General features: G+C 36.7%; 3 protein-coding genes and 1 long non-coding RNA gene across 21 annotated transcripts in view; 2 read left to right on the top strand and 2 right to left on the bottom strand.

Moving 5' to 3' along the window:
- The window catches only part of LOC126619877 (SKP1-like protein 21), a 66744-nt gene extending 65778 nt beyond the window's left edge, over positions 1–966 (top strand). Inside the window, exon 11 of one of the 2 annotated variants that reach the window (XM_050288314.1) lies at positions 832–966. Coding sequence is in view for 1 of the 2 variants with exons in the window: in XM_050288321.1 (XP_050144278.1) it covers positions 80–145 (66 nt within the window). In the remaining variant the exon portion in view is untranslated. Of the gene's footprint in view, positions 1–79; positions 456–831 lie in introns of those variants that run through there. The other variant, XM_050288321.1, reaches the window with a different exon arrangement.
- LOC126619678 (receptor-like protein EIX2) overlaps positions 1–3929 on the bottom strand; it is a 41232-nt gene extending 37303 nt beyond the window's left edge. For 3 of the 11 annotated variants that reach the window (XM_050288097.1, XM_050288161.1, XM_050288131.1), the window contains exon 1: positions 3488–3929. In XM_050288097.1, coding sequence (XP_050144054.1) covers positions 3488–3881 — 394 coding nt within the window. In that variant the 5' untranslated portion in view covers positions 3882–3929. Of the gene's footprint in view, positions 1–591; positions 786–896 lie in introns of those variants that run through there. The other 8 variants (XM_050288165.1, XM_050288145.1, XM_050288154.1 and 5 more) reach the window with 8 other exon arrangements.
- The window catches only part of LOC126619776 (receptor-like protein EIX2), a 57433-nt gene continuing 38037 nt past the window's right edge, over positions 592–19987 (bottom strand). Inside the window, exons 2-4 of one of the 7 annotated variants that reach the window (XR_007622159.1) lie at positions 14728–14830; positions 14561–14617; positions 592–728 (exon numbers count right to left, since the gene is read on the bottom strand). Coding sequence is in view for 6 of the 7 variants with exons in the window: in XM_050288227.1 (XP_050144184.1) it covers positions 14731–15240 (510 nt within the window). In the remaining variant the exon portion in view is untranslated. Of the gene's footprint in view, positions 760–14322; positions 15241–19987 lie in introns of those variants that run through there. The other 6 variants (XM_050288213.1, XM_050288192.1, XM_050288227.1 and 3 more) reach the window with 6 other exon arrangements.
- LOC126620012 (uncharacterized) overlaps positions 1160–19987 on the top strand; it is a 54664-nt gene continuing 35836 nt past the window's right edge. The window contains exons 1-2 of the long non-coding RNA XR_007622223.1: positions 1160–1250; positions 15082–15240. This is a non-coding gene — a long non-coding RNA (uncharacterized LOC126620012). The remainder of the gene's footprint in view (positions 1251–15081; positions 15241–19987) is intronic.

Raw genomic sequence — 19987 nt, 5'->3', positions numbered from 1 at the left:
CAAGCCACAAACAATAAACTGTAGAGCACTTATTCAGCATTACATTCCCTTTTACTCCTCTTACCTCTCGTGCCTACAGGAGTACATCCAGAGTGGAAACGGCTCGAACAAAACTCTTATCAGCCACAGGCTGGAACAATTTTGACCATATGCTAACAGGCTACCAAGAGTTCCTATTCTATTCTCATTTATTTGGACCCAAACATAATTATTTTTTCCCTTCTTCATAATTTAATCTTCTTCTTTTGTTGGGGTAATTAGCTGGAGTTGGATTTTGGGGGCTACTGTTTGGTATGTTAGGGCAACAAATAAATAAAAAAATAATAATTTTGCCTTTGTTTTCATGAGCCAAACTTGTTCGTTTATCACAAGCTTGTATGAGATTACAGACTGGTCGTCTCACTTATTTTTGAATTTGTTTAACAAGTTCAATGTAGTTTTGAAATTTTAATTCATGTCCATTGTTTAGTGGCACTCTTTTTGGTCTTCGTTTAGTGCCACTCTTTTTAGTCTCTTGCACACAGCTCTTCAATCCTGGCTTTCAATTTGGAACGCAGTCTATTCATCCATTAATTCATAACAAATTGGGAAAAATTGAAACTAAAACCATAAATACTTGTGTAAAATTACAACTCGACAATGAACCAAATACATTTCCCACTCATGAATTTGGAGAAATTCCACCATAACTTAAAAGTTATTGCATTCTTCTTCTCCTTCAGGCTCCTTCTCAAACCGAAAGCCGAAAGGGTTAGCATGTCGTACCAAAGAAGCCGATGGACGAGCTACAAAAATTCAAGTAAATTACAGGCGTTCGCCGTTAGCCGGGAGTTTAAAAAGAGAGGAGGACATGTATGTTAATTGCAGTATTATTCATTATGCGACAGTATACTTACAGCTTATTCATCGAGCATTCTTCGTTGCTTGAGCAATGCCACCTTGACATAAAGCCAATCATTTAAACCATTCAAGAGCTTGAAGTATGTGTATCTCCATGACCTGTCGAATATCAAACTCCCACAAACTCCCCAGAATCCAACGACAAATCCAAGCCCCAAACTCACGTAAAATCCAGTTGTTATAAACCCGTCATTATCTTCATCTTGATTCTTAACCACTGGTTGCTCTGCCGGCGTTGTTTCCTCAGGAAAACACGTCTGAAGTGGAATTCCACAAAGGAGAGGATTTCCCGCAAAAACAGAGGGCTCATAGGTTTGAAGCTGAGACCCCATGGGAATTTTTCCAGACAGGTGGTTGTTGGACAAGTCCAACTTACCAAGGCCAGATATTCCGAAAAGACTTGTTGGAATTGTACCATGTATTTGGTTGTTTGACAAATCAAGCAAATCTAAAGATTGCAACTTCCCGATTTTTGGAGTTATTTGACCTGTTAAGTTGTTTCTTGACAGGTTTAAAGAAACTAACCCCACAAGATCAGTGATTTCACTAGGAATCTCCCCCGTTAATCGGTTACTTGATAGATGAATACTCTTTACAAGCCCCAAAGTACTTTTGTATTTGGACATTATGCCTTTCCATATCAAGGATGCCTCGTCGTCATACAGAAAAGCGAGACCACTCGAGGATACATTATAGTAATGACTGATAGTTAGACTTGAACTTCCTCTTAGAGCCAAATTAGTCAAACTGTTGAGACATTTGGGTATACTTCCGGAGATGTTATTCATCGAGAAATCCAAAATTTGAATGCTTCCCATATTACACAACTGTGATGGAATGCTTCCATAGAAGTGATTAGAACGGAGGATAAGGATAGTCAAATTTGGAAGTCCAACCCCTAACCATTTAGGTATCAAACCTGATAATTTATTTTCTCCAACATCAAAAACCATGAGACTTGTACAGTTCTCCAAAGATGAAGGCAATTCTCCCACAAATCCATTATTGTTTAGGTTCAATGTTTGAATTGATAATAAAGAGCCCATTGTGGTAGGAAGTCTCCCAAAAAAACGGTTGTCACTCAAATCAAGAATTAAAAGATTTTTGAAATGAGTCCAGCAATCGGGAAGTTCTCCATGTAAATGGTTGCTCGAGAGATCAAGCAATCTTAAATGACTTGCGTTAACTGGAAGCAAGAAAGAAAACAACCCTGAAAATTTATTGTGGGAGAGAAAGAGGGATGACGAGGCTTTCAATAGGAAAGGAGGGACTTGACCTTCCAATTGGTTCCAACTCAAATTTAGTTGACGAGAGAAACATACAAAATTGATTTGCGAGTTTGGAATTGTTCCTCTGATTTGGTTGTTGGAGAGATCTACATAACCAATTTCACGAGCATGAGACAGCCTTTCCCAAAACCAACTTGGAAGGATATCAGAAATTCCTGCATTAGAAATATCAAGGCTCCAATAACTTTTCTGAGTTTGAAGCCAATTTGGAAAATGTGGACCCATCTTGCAAGACCCCAAGATTATATAATCCAATTGGAAGGGAGGAACCCATTTAGAATGGAAGTTTAAAGTTAGTGAGGTAGAGGACAGATACAAAGATCTTAATCTGGAGAGACCCGAGAAATGACTTTCTGAAATCACCCCTTCAAATTGGTTAGAAGAGAGATCTAGATATGCAAGAGAGCTCATGTTTCCAATGACATCGGGAAATAAGCCAGTTAACTGGTTGTGAGAGAGGTCAAGATGAACAAGGCTGGCATTGTATTTGGACAACCAAAGAAATATGGAAGAAGTGAGTTGGTTGTAACGGAGATCAACATGAGCAAGAGATCTAGAAGAATTTATGTTAAAAAGAGTACTGGAATGAATTAGAGGAGAAGGAAGACCGCAATTGTACAGTGTCAAGTTTGTAAGTTTAGGGAGCTTATTAACTGCTTCCAGCCAATCAGGAACATTACTGAGATTGCTGTAAGTCAGGTCCAAATATGTTAAAGCAGAAAGATGAGGCAGCCATGAATTCAGATTTTCTACATTAGCAAAGTTATTGTATCTGAGATCAAGATGACCAAGGCTGGCATTGTATTTGGACAACCAAAGAAATATGGAAGAAGATGTGAGTTGGTTGTCACTGAGATCAACATGAGCAAGAGATTTAGAAGAATTTATGTTAAAAAGAGTACTGGAATGAATTAGAGGAGAAGGAAGACTGCAATAAGACAGAGACAAGTTTGTAAGTTTAGGGAGCTTATTAACTGCTTCCATCCAGTCAGGAACATTACTGAGATTGTTGAAACTCAGGTCCAAATATGTTAAAGAAGAAAGACGAGGCAGCCATGAATTCAGGTTTTCTAAATTAGCAAAGTGATTGGATGTGAGATCAAGATATTGCAAGTGGGTAAGGTTTCCGATCTGAGTTGGAATTCGACCACCAAAAGAAGCATCCCAGAGACCGAGGTGTCTTAAATTGGAAAGAGAACCAATGAAATCTGGAAGCTGGGTCCCAGTGAAGTTAACGGAAGAAAGGTCCAAATATTTCAAATGCTGCAACTCAATTAGTTTAGGACTCATCATTTTACCTTGAAAGTAATATTCGGGATACTCCTGCTGTCCTTTCTGTTGAAGTGAGTAAACTTCATTCATATGATTCCATCCAAGATCGAGTTGAGTAACATGGTTGGTTCGGTTGCTGCAGTGGATGCCAAGCCATTTGCAACAATCTTGCTTGTGTTCTTCTCTTCCCCAGGAGGAGAGGAGATTGTAGTCATCAATCAGACCTTGTTTGAAAGAAAGGAGTGCTTCCCCTTCACTCTCTATGCACCTCGTCACCACCCGGTGGCCAATTGCTCCGAAACCGAAAGAAACATTATAGAATCCAGAGGATAGGGAAGGGTTGAAACATTGTAGAAAAAGTAGCACCACAATGGAAGTGTGAAAGAGTTTCTTCAAGCACCTGATTCCGTCATTCTCCATCTTAATTCAACAAAATCAAGGCAAAGATGATTGAAGAATGAAGAAGAAGAAGAAGTGTACAATCAGTATTGATTTAGGAGCACAAGGAAAGATGCGAGTGTATTATAAGGCTGGGTGACTACGTAATAGTTCTTTCCTTGTGTGAGTGGAATCCTTGTGCTCCTAAAATCCATTAAATCTTTTCAAATTTGTTACTTAAAAAAAATCCATTAAAATTCTCTGAAATCCAAATTACCCCTTTAAGTTTTAATAGTTTGTTAGAATAATGTATTTGCCTTTAAAATTAGGCATGAATCGTACATCACATGGGCCGCTTTCTCTAAAGTCAAAAGTAAAAGGGGCAGGCAGAGATATAATTACTCAAAAACGTGCTTGTTATGTTGTGTACATAAGGAAGAGGACTTTCGTTGAATTGGGGAGAATCCATGCGTGGGACTGTGGGATGAATGATTCCCACTATTCTCTCTCTTGCTGTCTCTAGTTATGTGTATGTATATGTTTGGTGAATCGATAGGCCAAATAAAAATGTGTTAAACTATTATTTCAATACTTGCTGATGAATCAACATTATTCTATATTTTTACCATAGTCTTAGATATAATTTATTAACTATTTTGGTATAATTTTAATACTTTATTCTATATTTCGTTTGTAGGGAAAAAAGTTATCAAAAAAAGGAATTTGAAGTAATTCTGTGTGTTTGTGATCTTTCAAGTTAATAGTGTAAAAATTCAAGATTTTTATTCCATGCCATTTGACTGTGGCAAAGAAAAGAAAAAAAGGAATTTGAAGTAATTCTGTGTGTTTGTGATCTTTCAAGTTAATAGTGTAAAAATTCAAGATTTTTATTCCATGCCATTTGACTGTGGCAAAGAAAAGAAGGTTGACTGCGTAGTGCTGTCAGTTTGAAATTTTGGGCTTAGTTGTTCTATAAGCCGGTCAAGATGGTGATTTTTAAGGAAGGTTCCTTCTACAAGTTTGTGAGGGATATACAAATCTTTCTAACGCCACCTTTCTGGGCTTGATTTAGTGTTGATATGATTATGAAACTAGAAACCCAATTTTCTGACACACCAAATTTTACAGGCATATAGAACTCAACATAAGGATCAACTTTTATAACTATCCTGACAATCAATTCTAGCCGGCAACCGACCAAAACCATCGGCCAAAACCAAATTTATAGGTTTCTAAACACCCGACTCCAAAACGGCTATTAATGTAGAAACAAAGCATACTAACTTGAAGATTGTGAAGAATAGATGAAGGTTCATAGCTTTGAAACCCTGAAATTATTAATGTTTCACAAGTAGTCGTTATTTCGGATGACTAAGATATTGGGAAAAATATTATTTTGATTGAGAACAATTGATGATCCGGAAGTAGTAGGATGAAACTAGAGGTGATTTTGATAGTATCTTTCGGAATATTTGTCAGTTTAGAGGACGACTAAATGATTGACATGTGGCAGCGACAGATGGTTGACTTCCCCACGTGACAAATTGATAGCTAGTCACATATGAAGGATGACATGGGGTCACATATGAAGGATTTTGATTGGGGACAAAGGTCGTCTGTCCTTCCACTTCCAGTGCCCTTTCGTGCCCTTTTGTTTTTTGATTGGACCATAAAGAAAAAGAAAAGAATGAAGAGGAAAACGGACAAGGATTGTCTGCCCTCCACTTCCAGTGCCCTCCTGTTTTGTGTGGTCACGGTTAAGTTACGTCAACATTTTATATATATATTTTTTATAGATATAATAAGACAAAAATAAATAGTAATATAAAATGTTGACGTGGCTTAACCGTGACCACACAAATAGAAGGAAACGGAAATGATATCGGAAGTGGAGGGTAGACAATCCTGGTCCGAGGAAAACACCATTTGTTTTCCTAGTTTTCAGACCCGAAGAAAAAGAAGGAAAGTGAGACAGAGGGAACTTTGTAGCCTTCCAACTTCTTTACTGTATTTTCATAACTTGAGTTAAGTCGGATTACAGTACAATTTTCACATCAGTGATCAGGGAGTCGAATCCAAGCATCTAAGGCTGCAGATCAATTTAGAGAATTAAGGGATTCATGAAATGTACGTGAAGTCGAATGGTGATTATTGTATTTTAGTAAATTCTTATTTATTGTGTATTTGACTCGTATATTAAATAAATCAATTTCCCATTCATTCTGGCGTACTAGCCTATTTATTCTTCCGCATCATTTTTAAATGAGCTAGTTTTCAAACCTGTTTCAGTTTTATTTTATTTATTTTATTTTTATTCGCATATGGGCCCGAGATCATTTCTTTCACTCATTTTGAGTCCGGGACGTGACAATACTTCAATCGACGAAAATAGTTGCCGAAATCACGGTAAAAAAGCGGAACAAAATCAAAATTTTCACAATGCAAAATAAAAAATTCCATGGTATTAGAAAGAACAACTTTTTTCATACAAGAGGAGACAATAAGTGATGAACAAAATCAAAATTTCTACAATGCAAATAGAAAATGTATTGACCTGAATTAGTGATTTTTTGTCTTCAAATTATTACATGTATTTGCCTTACCCTTTGGCATGAATCTTTCATGTGCTGCTTCCTCAAAAGCAAAAATATAGTGCGCAAATTGTCGACATTGAGACAAGGCCACAAAATCAAACACAAGTTAAGTACACTAGTAGTTGTCCGTCATAATTTTAAAAGTGTAGTCACCAATCTCCGTCTCCAACTGAATGGCACATGCATGAGTGTCACCAAGATATGCATGAGCCAAAAAGATGCTGCTAAAACTGTGAAGTCGAAAGTAATCACAATACGACACATGAGTTTTTGGATAAAAGAAGACAAAAATACCCTTAAGGTACAACGAGATTCTTACGCATGAGCAGCGGGCAATCATCCTTCAACTAAATCAAAAGTGCCCAAAATAGGTAACAATTCAAAACCTATCTCATCAAATCCCTTCTACAAGGTAACTCCTAAAACCTATTTCATTCCATATATTTTCTACCTCATTTTTCCATTTTTAGCTAATCAATTAGCTAATTATTTTAATCATTCCATAACTCCCCATATAATTTCTTTCAAAATATGTTAATTAGTCCATTAATAGATTTATTGCCTAGTTAAACTATTAATGGCTAATTAACCACAATTTACACCCAAAAAATACCTAAATGGCCAGTCCCTATTTTCCTAATAGGACCGGCCATATCCCTATATATAGCTCACCATTCTCTCCCAAAAACTAGTTCCAACTCTTGCTAAAATTCTCTAGAATTCTCAAACATTTTTTCTTTCTAAATTCTAACTTTGGCATCAGAGGTTCTTCAGCCAAAGCCCCCCATTCATCATGGGCACGTGAGGCTCTTGGCCTTGAGCTGAGACGTTCATTGTTTTGTAGGTGCAATTTTGTCCAAGATCAAGGAGGAAGAAATTTGCATCCACAAAAACAACATCAAAGCACTATCTGTCAACTCCACCCTTTCCTAAATCCAATCGTTTACAACATTTCAGTACTTGAAGTATGAATATCTCCATGACCTGTTGAATATCAATGTGCCACAAACATCCCAAAATTCAACAACAAACCCGATCCCCACACTGATGTAAAATCATCCAATGCAGGGATTCATGTGTAGTAATAAAAGCAGTACGTTCAACCATGTTCATTAGAGTCAAATTAAGACCAAGTACAATTACTAAGGAAAGCAAAGTAATTCCACGTGATAAAGTTCATCGAGTACCAGGAGCATCTTCAATGGGATACCTATTTTTGGGTATCCACCACCACACTTGAGGACACTTTTAGGGGCTTTAAGAGAATATTCAGGTCTTCAAATGAATATTGTCTGCAATAGGAGGTCCTTATAATAGAATCTTTAAATGTAGGGACTAAAATATTAAAAAAAAAAAGCATTGTTTATTTCGTTATAGTATTGTGGTTGCCGATAAAAACAAGAAACAAAAACCAAAAAAAAAAAAAAATAACTCAACCGTTGGTTTCTCAATGATTCAAAAAAAAAAAAGAAAGAAAAATGACACAAGTGCAGTATGGGCCCATGACTGACATTGCGTCAGTTTGGTGGTGAGAGAAGCTTTTGTCCAACATTATCACGTGGGTGAGGTTTGTTTCCCCCTTAAAATCAACATTTGGGCGCACTCTTTGAGTCCCTATGCGGTCTTTACATTTGAGAATTTTTTTGAGGTATCCGACGAGTCTCTATACATTGGGATACTGTAAAAACCTTTAGTCCAGCTCATTAGAAGCCTATTGAAAGCCCTTTGTCCCTATATTTAGAGGCTATAAGGCTGTGGAGACACCATTTAGGCCATTTCCAACCGAAGGGTCCAGAGGGTCAGAGGGCCGAAAATAGCTTGAAAACCGTCTCCAACCGAGGGCTAGGTCAGAGGGCTCTGGAACCTGGGAGGGTCCCACGGAATCGAAGAGGGCTGGAGGGCTAGCTGCATGCAGCCAGCCAGCCAGCCTGGGGCTGGCCATTTTTTTTAATGTTTTGTTATTTCTGTCGGTTATAGCCGACATGAATACATTTATATTATTTAGTATAAATGTATTACTGTCGGTTTTCTTAAGAAAGAATTCAAATGCAATGGCTAGCTGACTAGCTGTTGCATTTGATTTGATTTTTTTTTTATAGTTTTATTATTATTTTTTATTTACAAAATTTTTCATATAACTTCTATTTTTTCCTATAACTTTTATTTTACAAAATTTGTTTCATATTTTTTTAAATTCCATTTTTTCCTATAACTTCTATTTCACAAAATTTGTTTCATTTTATTTTAAGTTGTAGTTTTTAAATAATAAATTATGTTTGGCCTTATGACCTTCTGGCCCTCGATTGGAGACGGTTTTTTGTGATAGGGCTAAAACGAGTCATCTGGCCCTCGGTTGGAGACGGAGGCAAATATGGCTATGTACTGTTCATTAAAATATTAATATCTTGGATGATCTTGGAGGGCCAGATGACTAAAACGAGTCATCTGGCTAGCCATCGGTTGGAGATGGCCTTAGAGTCCCCATTAGAAATGCCCGCTATATAATAATTCAGTAGACATTATAATTGATAAATTGAACCTTTATAATGCACCACATATATAGGTGAGTCTTTACCTAATTTGCTTTCCAACAAACTATTTTTTTATTCATCAAGGTACTGAAATCCAAGGGTAAAGCACTTTGAAGCTGTACATTCCTTCAAGTTCAACCATGTTCATTAGAGTCAAATTAAGACCAAGAAGCACAATCAGCTACGAAAGCAGAATAATTCCACTTGATAAACTACATCAAGCACTAAGCTATACAATAATTTCACTAGACAACATGATTGATAAAATGAGGTTTTTTTATGCACCAGATATAGGTGAGTCTTTAACAAATTTTCTTTCCACCTAATTTACTGCTTTTTCTAGTTCGCCCAATAATCTATATGCATTGCCCACCCACTAAGTTTTGATAAAATACAAGCAACCAAAACAAAGACGAGTTGTTTAACAAATTTGCTTTCCGCCAAACTACTTTTTTGATTAACAAATTAACTACTTTTTTGATTAACAAATTTGCTTTCCGCCAAACTACTTTTTTGATTCACCAAGGTATGGAAATCTTAGTGTAAAATAATTTTATTAAAGCAACAACTTTCAAAAGTATTATCTTTTCAAGTCAACCACTAAATCTGGATGAAAGTTAATCTTTTTAAAAGCCAGGCAATCAGTGCACACTTCAGTAGGTGAGAGATATTATAGCAAGAATGATCAATATTATTTAAATAAGTGCTTACAACATAATCATACTTTGCATGTTCATCATCCGGATTAAGTTTGGGGCTACATCTAGCTTTTCTAATTTGAGCAATATTCTAATCTAATTTAAACTATGGGAAGGAGGTTTAGAACAATGAGTTCAAGTTCAATAGAAGCATACTGCTATAGTCAATTTTCTACACCCAGGTATGTTGGGGCGACAAATAGCTTAAGTTAGGGACATTTGTTAGATTGTGAATGAGTCTGACTGTGTCTAGTGAGTAATGCTAGGTTAATCAAATTTATAACCCAATTTCAAACCAAATTATGTGTCACCAATAAGAAATAAACACGTTAATCGACACTTAAACAATAATCCGAATATATGGAGATTACATGTGCCAAAGAAATGAAGTTTTTTTATTTGGAGGTGTTGTAACAACTCTATGGCTGTTCGGTGAAATCTAATTCGTAGGAGGATGAGAGTGGACAATTCATGTGTCCTTTGTGGGTGTGCTGAGGAAATGGAAGAACACCTATTTTTTGGGTGTGAATTTAGTCGTGTCATTTGGTATTGCTGCTCATTACAACTGGATGCAACGGCGTTTGTGGGGATTGATTTTCGTGCGTGTTGGAGTAATATTGGTATAAGATGTAAGGATGAGCAGCGGAGAGAGGAGATTATGTAGGAGGTGGTTTTTGTTCTTTGGAGAATTTGGAAGTGCATAAATGAATTGGTGTTTCAAGGAGTGGTGAGAAACCCAAAAGATGCAATTGATTTAGGATAAAATGTCAATTTAGTCCCTGAACTGTTATCTTAGTAAAAATTAGGTCTTTGAATTATTTTTCGGTTAATTACTAATTTCATCTCTACTATTATATTCAAAGCTTTTTTTTATTCAATTTTTCATCAACTTAAGTCACTTGAAACACTTTAGAGTGTAATATCGTCATTTTTAGCCTATAAGCCCTTAACATTTTATATAGGTTGCAAATCCAACATCTAATTAACCCTTCAAAGTTAACTCCAAACACTATTCTTTATGTAAAATTACCAATCTACCCTCAAATGTGTATCATATGCATGTACCGTGACTTAAGTTGATGGAAAATTGAATATCGTAGCTTCAAATCTAATATTAGGGATGTAATTGGCTGAGTTTTTATAATTCAAGGACTATTTTTTCTGAAAAAAGAAGAAGTTAGGGACCTAATTTTCACTCAGGTGATAATTCATGAACTAAATTGACCTTCTAATTGGAGAGAAACTCTTGTGCTTCGGTAGGAGTGCCTCAGCACGAACCCTTCAGTGGGTCCTTGAAGGTATGAAGTTGACCGATGCATGATAGTTTCAGGATTGGTCAAGTATAATACAAATAGTTCTCTCCCAAGTTCTCGAGTGAGGAAAGTTTATTAGTTGGGACTTACAAAACCCAAGTCACTGAGTAATTACGAAACTTATGACTATCGAAGTGTAGTAGCATATAGTGGAATCTGTCGAAATCTTCGAATATGGAGAGTTGCTGAAGAAGGTGTCTTAATTTCCCGAGTCACCGAAGGAACACAAATTTCAAAAATTCTCTCCCTTCCTTCTTCTGGTGTACATTTGAGCCTTCTTTTATAAGGCCACATATCTTTGTTTTATTCAATTTCTTTGTTGCCTCCCTGATTTTTATTTTTTATTTTTAAAGCTCAAGGCCAAGAGGGGAGGAGGCCCACGCCGCTTAACCATTGCAGCAGGCTAACCTTCTCCCTTTTGTGATGGACGCCCACTAGGCCCAAGTTTGGACCCAGCCTTCTTGTTGCAGCAGCCAGCGCCCTTTCTATTGTTGTTTCCGTCTCTCTCCTCCAAGCGGTCGCACAGCCACACAACTCTCTCTTTCCTTCCTTATCCCTTCATCCATTTCCTTCCTTATCCTCGTCGATCTCTCATTTTCGGGCTGCACAAAGACCATCGTCTGTTCATGACTGAAGATCTGGGAAACGCGAGACCACCAAAGGTTGAACTCGAAGCTCGTGACTGAAACTTGTCGTGGGTTGAGCTGCAGTTGCGTCGCGGGGAAAGCTGTGCTCGGGGGACGGCTGCCGAGGGATTCGAATGTGGTTGCGGCTGGGGTCTGGTGGTACGAACCGCGGGTTGAATCTTCATGGGTTGCAGCGACGGGTCTGTGGAGTGCTGCTGCTATTGTGGAATAAGGCTGGCGTCGTGGCGATCCAAACTTCAAACCGCGAGGGCTGAAGGTGGGTGACCTCGTGGGTTGCGCTGCAGCGGGTTGTCGAAGTTAGTTCATCTTCAATGGCGAATGTGACCAAAACCCAGGTCTATTATTGCTGAATTTCTGCCGGAAGGCTTGGGGATCAATATAACTGAAGGAAAATTTGTGAAAATCTAAGTTCATTAAACAACAAATTGCATGCTTTCAAAAATTAAATGGCGGAAGCGTGCTTGTATACAATTTAAAACAAAACTTAAACCATGAAATTTAAAGCGTAGTAATGGTAGTGAAATAAGACTTAACTCTAATCACAAAAGAGTTAAAAAACTTGATACTTTGGAGTTCCTCTTTACATGAGCAAAGACTAATGAGAAGACCTTCATTCTTCTCCTTGAGTTAGGACTCCATGGCCGTCATCTCCATCTTGTAGCCTCTTTGGATTCTTGAATTTGGATGCTTGAATGATTCTCCAAAAGTCCCTAAAAGTTGGAGACCTTTAAATTCCGACACCAAGGATGGTGAAGGACGAAGATGAGTGACCATGGAAGCAAAGATTGCTAGCTAAAGATTTGATGTTGGCTGGCCTCTCTAGAGAGAAAGAGAGAGCTTATGTTGGCTCATCTTTCCTCAAAGAAACCCTAATGAAGGATGGAGCTTAAAGCTGCCCTTATACCTCATTCTAAGTAAGTAACAAACTTGTAGTAAGTGAGCCATCACTCCATTCCCTCTTAGGCCGGTTTTGTGTGTGTGTTTTGGGTTAATTCCTATTTTGTGTGTGTTTGGATATTTTAAATATGTATTTGTTTATGCTTATAAAGAAAAAGAGCTCTCATTCTGGTCATCACCATTAAGCATCTATTGCGAAACATGGTTCCGGCCGCCCACTCTTCTGGCTCTGCAAATCTTTTTCTCTATAGTCAGTATTATTTTATTTTCTGATAAGGATGTAACTGGAAATTTTAAGTTGCGTAATCCACCATGGTTCTGCATGTAAATACGCAATTTGTAGAGACAAACCTTGTTCTTGCTGCTGTTACGTATTTTCTTAAATCTTTGTTCACGGAGGTTGAAGATTTTGCTCGGAGGTTAAATTCAGACTGGCCTGAAAGGATGCAAGAGATCCTATCTTTGGGTCAGGAAAGGAGGCCTGTACCATTTTCCATTAATGGAAACAATTCTGTCAGAAGATATGCTTGTATGTTCTCTTTCTTCTTACTTTTTTGTTCCCCTTCGAAAGCTTCTAGCCTTCTACCATTGTTTTTTTCCTGACACATAATACTCTTGTCACATAAGTAAATCAGCGCTAAGATATTTTCGTTACTTTCTTTTGGTAAGTAAGGTTACAAATGATTTACAAGTTTCTCCCTTCAAATAGCTTTTGAACCTAATGACATGCCATGTTCCTTAAGACCAAGGGTGGAAGGCGAGTGCTAATCCCGGTGGGTCTGTGAAACTTAACTCTGCAACCCGAAAAGAAATTGTCTTCACCATTCCTCTTTACTATATGATATCCATAAAGTATATAGTTGTGGAGTGAAAGCTGGAAAGTATAATCTGTTTCCTTGTCTCCTACGTGTGGTTTTCCAGAATCTCCTTTTTTTTTCTTTTTTTTTTCTCACGGGCTGATGGATATTATTCATTAGTATTTCTTTTCGTATTCCTGTTTATGCATAGTTGGCCATTCTGTTTCTGTCACGTTATAATTTTACCAAGTGAGAGGAATTGATATTGATATCGATATTGCCCCCCTTCCCTGTTCACTTAGTTGGCTGTGCATTAGCTATTTGATTAGTGATATTCCCTCACTCAGACAAGCTTAATTCCACTAGTGTCGTACCAATCCTGAATGTTCGATCAACGTTTGAATACATTGTATAACATATCTTTCTTTATGAAACTCCCGAGTGTGTATCTGTTTTATCCGCTTTTGAATCGTATGTTATTCACCGAAGGATCAGAACAAGAGACAAACATTAAACTCAAGAGCACTTATTCAGCATTACATTCCCTATTACTCATCTTACCACTCGAGCATACAGGAGTATATCCAGAGTGGAAACGGCTCGAACAAAACTCTTATCGGCCAAAGGCTGGAACAATTTTGACCAGATGCTAACAGGCTACCAAGAGTTCCTATTCTCATTTATTTGGACCCGAACATAATTATTTTTTCCCTTCTTCATAATTTAATCTTCTTCTTTTGTTGGGGTAATTTGCTGGAGTTGGATTTTGGGGGCAACTGTTCGTATGTTAGGGCAACAAATAAATCAAAAAATAATACTTCTGCCTCTATTTTTATGAGCCAAACTCGTCCGTTTATCACGAGCTTGTATGAGGTTACACGAACTGGTCGTCTCACTTATTTTGGCATTTGTTTAACAAGTTCAATGTAGTTTTGAAATTTTAATTCATGTCCTTCGTTTAGTGCCATTCTTTTTAGTCTCTTACACACAGCTCTTTGAACCTGGCTTTCAATTTGGAATGCAGTTTATTCATCCATTAATTCATTACAAATTGAGAAAAATTGAAACTAAAACCATAAATACTTGTGTGAAATTACAACTCGACAATGAGTCCAATACATCTACCTCTAATGTATTTGGAGAAATTCCAACTTATTGTTACAAATAACAGTAGAGCTCTTCAATCTGTAAAATCTCTTCCCCCATAACTTAAAAGTTATTGCATTCTTCTTCTCCTTCAGGCTCCTCAAACCAAAAGCCGAAAGGGTTAGCATGAAGTAGCAAACAAGACGATGAACGAGCTACAAAAATTCAGGTAAACCACAGGCGTTAGCTGTTAGCCGGGAGTTTAAAAGAGAAGAAGACATGTATGTTAATTGCAATATTATTCATTATGTCACAGAAAACTTACAGTTTATTCATCGAGCATTCTTTGTTGCCTGAACAATGTCACCCCGACATTAAGCCAATCATTTAAACCATTCAAGAGCTTGAAGTATGTGTATCTCCATAACCTATTGAATATCGAACTCCCACAAACTCCCCAGAATCCAACAACAAATCCAAGCCCCAAACTCACGTAAAATCCCGGAGTTATAAACCCATCATTATCTTCATCCTGATTCCCAACCACCGGCTGCTCCTCTGGAGTTGTTTCCTCAGAAGAGCATGTCTGAAGTGGAATTCCACAAAGGAGAGGATTTCCGGCAAAAACAGAGGGCTCATAAATTTGAAGCTGAGATCCTATGGGAATTTTTCCAAACAGGTTGTTGTTGGACAAGTCCAACATACCAAGGCCAGATATTCCAAAGAGACTTGTTGGAATTGTACCATGTATTTGGTTGTTTGACAAATCAAGCAAATCTAAAGACTGCAACTTCCCGATATTTGGAGTTATTTGACCTGTTAAGTTGTTTCTTGATAGGTTTAAAGAAACCAACCCCACAAGATCAGTGATTTCACAAGGAATCTCTCCTGTTAATCGGTTACTGGACAGATGAATACTCTTTACAAGCCCCAGAATGCTTTTGTATTTGGACATCATGCCTTTCCATATCAAGGATGCTTCGTCATCATAACTATAACCAGTGATAGTATGGGAGTTTACATAAATGGTACGAGTGATAGTTAGACTTGAACTTCCTCTTAGAGCCAAATTAGTCAAATTGTTGAGGCATTTGGGTATACTTCCGGAGATATTGTTCATCGAGAAATCCAAAATTTGAATGCTTCTCATATTACACATTTGTAACGGAATGCTTCCATAGAAGTGATTCAAACGAAGGATAAGGATAGTCAAATTTGGAAGTCCATACCCTACCCATTCAGGTATCGGCCCTGATAAGTTATTATTTGCAACATCAAAAACTACTAGGCTTGAACAATTGTTCAAGGATGAAGGCAATTCACCCACAAATCCATTATTGTTTAGGTTCAATGTTCGAATAGAAAATAAAGAGCCCATTGTGGTAGGAATTCTCCCCGAAAAATGGTTGTCACTCAAATCAAGAATTAAAAGATTTTTGAAATGAGTCCAGCAATCGGGAAGTTGTCCGTCTAAATGGTTGCTCGAGAGATCAAGCAAGGTTAAGTTACTTGCCTTCATTGGAAACAAGAAAGAAAAAGACCCTGAAAAATTATTGTGGGACAGATCAAGAGATGACGCTTTTAATAGGAATGGAGGGACTTGACCTTCCAATTGGTTCCAACTCAAATTTAGTAGACGAGGGTAATATAAAAAATCGATTTGCGAGTTTGGAATTGTTCCCCTAATTTGATTGTTGGAGAGATCTACAAAATCAATTTCATGATGATGAGACAGCCTTTCCCAAAACCAACTTGGAAGGGTATCAGATATTCCTGCATTAGAAATATCAAGAACTGAATAACTTCTTTGAGTTTGAAGCCAATTTGGAAAATGTGGGCCCATCTTGCAAGACCCCAAGAATATGAAATCCAATTGGAAAGGGGGAACCCATTTAGAATGGAAGTTTAAAGTTAGTGAGGCCGAGGACAAACCAAAACATCTTAATCTGGAGAGACCCGAGAAATGACTTTCTGAAATCACCCCTTCAAATTGGTTAAAGGAGAGATCTAGATATGTAAGAGAGCTCATGTTTCCAATGACATCGGGAAATAAGCCAGTTAATTGGTTGAAAGACATGTCAAGATGACCAAGACTGGCATTGTATTTGGACAACCAACGAAATATGGAAGAAGTGAGTTCGTTGGAACTAAGGTCAACATGAGCAAGAGATCTAGAAGAATTTATGTTAAAAAGAGTACTGGAATGAATTGCAGGAAAAGGAAGACTGCAATTTAACAGTGTCAAGTTTGTAAGTTTGGGGAGCTTACTAACTGTTTCCAACCAGTCAGGAACATTACTAAGATTGTTGTAACTCATATCCAAATATGTTAAAGAAGAAAGATGAGGTAGCCATGAATTGAGATTTACTACATTAGCAAAGTGATTGAAGCTGAGATCAAGATGTTGCAAGTGGGTAAGGTTTCCAACTTGACTTGGAAATTGACCACCAAAAGAAGCACTAAAGAGATCGAGGTATCTTAAACTGGAAAGAGAACCAATGAAATCTGGAAGTCGGATCCCATTGAAGTTTATCCACGAAAGGTCCAAATATTTCAAATGCTGCAACTCAATGAGTTTAGGATTCATCATCTTACCTTGCAAATGATATCGGATATCGTGTGGGTGTCCTTTCTGATCAAATGAGCGACTTCGATGGTAACGTTCCAATCCAAGATCAAGTTGAATAACATGGTTGGTACGGTTGCTGCAGTGGACGCCTACCCATTTGCAACAATCTTGTTTGTGTTCTTCTATTCCCCACGAAGAGAGGAAGTTGTTGTCATCCAGGAGGCCCTGTTTGAAAGCAAGGAGTGCTTCTCTTTCCCTCTCAATGCACCTCATCACTCCTCCTGAAGAAATATTGTTGAATCCAAGAGAAGGGGAAGGGTTGACAACACATGGTAGTAAAATTACCACCACAATTAAAGCATGAAAGAGTTTGTTGAAGCATCTGATTCCATCACCCTCCATTTTAATTGAACTAAATCAACCTAAATACAATTGAAGAATGAAAAAGAAAAACTGTGGATTCAGGATTTTGATTTAGAAGAAGCTGCAAATGGGGTTCAAAATGGTCAGGAATTATTTTTATTTTTATTTTTTATTTTTTGTTTTTGTTGGGTAGGTGGGTTGGTTGGGTTGGGTTGTGTGGTCCGTGTTGGCTGAGGGCGTGGGTGGCTGTGGATGAAAATGTAGGATATGCATTAATGAAGATAATACGTACAACCATAGGATGCATATGGCTTCATTAAAAATCTTGCTGGGAATTTCAAACCAATTGAAGGAAAAAAGTGTGTTCCACACCAAATAATAGATGATAAGAGTAATATTTTTGATATTCTTGCTCTATTTTTCACTTGATTTATCTTTTTGGCGAGAAATTGTTTTTTATTTTTATACAATGATATATATTTACACTATAAGAGTAAATATTGTATCAAACTCACAATTTTACGAGATTTAAATTTAACACCTTCTACTTATAAATGAAAATGAATATTATTAGTTCATAGTACTAAATGTGAAAAATTGTTAATGAAAAACCGACAAATGTCACGGACAATCTATGACACGCTATGTTTGGGTGTGGGATTTTCAAGTCATGAGATTGAAAAGCCAAATTATAAAAGAGAACACCACAAAATAAGAAAATTATTTAATAGTACGTTGAATTGAATGATACGGAATAAATGAATAAGATTTTAAAAATAGAATATCCAATAATGTCATTCACTTCAAACACTAGTTTAGTTACGGACATTTTGGTACACTAGTTTAGTATAATATATTTAGGTATCGACACTTCAGTACACTAGTTTAATATCATATATTTAGGTATGGAATTTTTTGGTACACTTATGTTTTTGCATATTTTCTTATGTGCCACTAATTCACTACAATATATTTAGGTACAAACATTTCGGTACCCTAATTTAGTAAAATATATTATAATACAGACGTTTAGGTACCCTAATTAGAGGAAATAAAATTAATGAATTAAAATGTGTATAACAATCAATTTAAATTTTAATGTAATGACATTAAATAAGATATCTATTAAATATTAAAACAAAAATATAATATAAATTTGAATTAAGTACACATTAGAGGACTAAAATCAATATCCAATCTAACACTAAATATTTATTGAAGTGTAATCTTCTCCAAAGATTAAAGTTCAAAACCCCCTTCTTTTTAATCTGTTTCTGCTCATTCATCATTGTTGTTGTTGAGGTGAGATTAACGTGTCCAGCAAGCCTTTGAAACTCGTTTTTTGTGCACTCGGTAACCTCATGTTTTACATTGCCTGAAGCATTGTTGTTTAACATTAAGGTTCTTGTCAACAAAAGCGTGGGAAGACCGGCTCCAATTCCACCACACGCTCTCAATGTTAATGTCTTTGATCTTGATTGAATTATTTGTCTTCTTTTCTTTGTATCTTGATTAATAATTTGTTCCAAAGTTTCTCAAGGAAAATTATTGAAAAGAATAAAATGATACACTATTAAAAGGGATAAATTTGTTCCAAGTCTTCTTTTCTTTTAGCTTTGAAATCGTCACAGCTTGCAAAGAAGAGACAATTCAAGAATGAATGAAGAATGAAAACTATGGATTCAGGATTTGACGCGTTTTCACCATCTTTATTATGGTTAAACGTGAATTCTGCTTTTCCCAAGTCGTTTATCATTTGTCTCAATCGTACTACAAAATAAATATACATATACAAATAAATTACAAGCTAAGAAAATAAGTGACGAGCAAAATTAAAATTTTCACGATGCCAATTGAAATATATTGACTTGACCTTTGGCATCAATATTTCATGGAGTGTTACTAGACTCGCCCCAATGTTTTATCTTTCCACCCACATTATAATCTCACCGACCTCAAAAAGATGAAAAAATTAAAATGTTATTTTCACACCCACTATTATTTATAAAATAACCTTTAATATATATGCTATAACATATCTCTTTCTCCTCTGCTTGTACTTGCAAAAAAACTGAAATTAAATGTTTAAACAAACAGAAATGAAATGGTGGTGTTATAGATAGAGGAAGAAAGAAGTGACAGAGAGGTAGAGAGAAGTCCAAGGAGACAAATAAAGGGAAGGGAAGAAAAGGAGCACTAGCATGATTAGAAACGAGCCAAAGTGGATTCTCTCACTCTTCTTGTCTTTTTTGTTTCAGGTTTTTTTCCATGTTTGAAAATGGAGCATGAGAACGAAATTTTGAGAATAAAATCAAAGCCGTAGGTGGGTATTCAAATAAAGGGGAGCACCTTGCTATCATGAAAACGCCAGATGTTACCATAGTGGCTGCATGAATCGAGTCATTTCCAATCAAAGTTGGTTTAATTATCAAATTCATATTCTTCACAATTGACGGCGTATTTTTCAAGATAATCTGATCCGATATCTCTCAATTCAACTGAAGGGATGATGAGGAGATAGATTTTTTCTTTCTTTCTTGTGCTGGTCCTTGATGTCAACGTGTTATTTGTTTTGTTTCGTGTGCAGCTTTCAAAGTCAAAAGTCAAAATTCAAAACCGCGTTTGTTGTTATTTGTTTCGTTTTTTTTTTGGG

The sequence above is a fragment of the Malus sylvestris genome, chromosome 1 (assembly GCF_916048215.2).
Source record: "Malus sylvestris chromosome 1, drMalSylv7.2, whole genome shotgun sequence".
Lineage (NCBI taxonomy): Eukaryota > Viridiplantae > Streptophyta > Magnoliopsida > Rosales > Rosaceae > Malus > Malus sylvestris.
The sequence above is the reverse complement of the archived record's forward strand: the minus strand, read 5'-3'. Positions and strand labels throughout refer to the sequence as shown.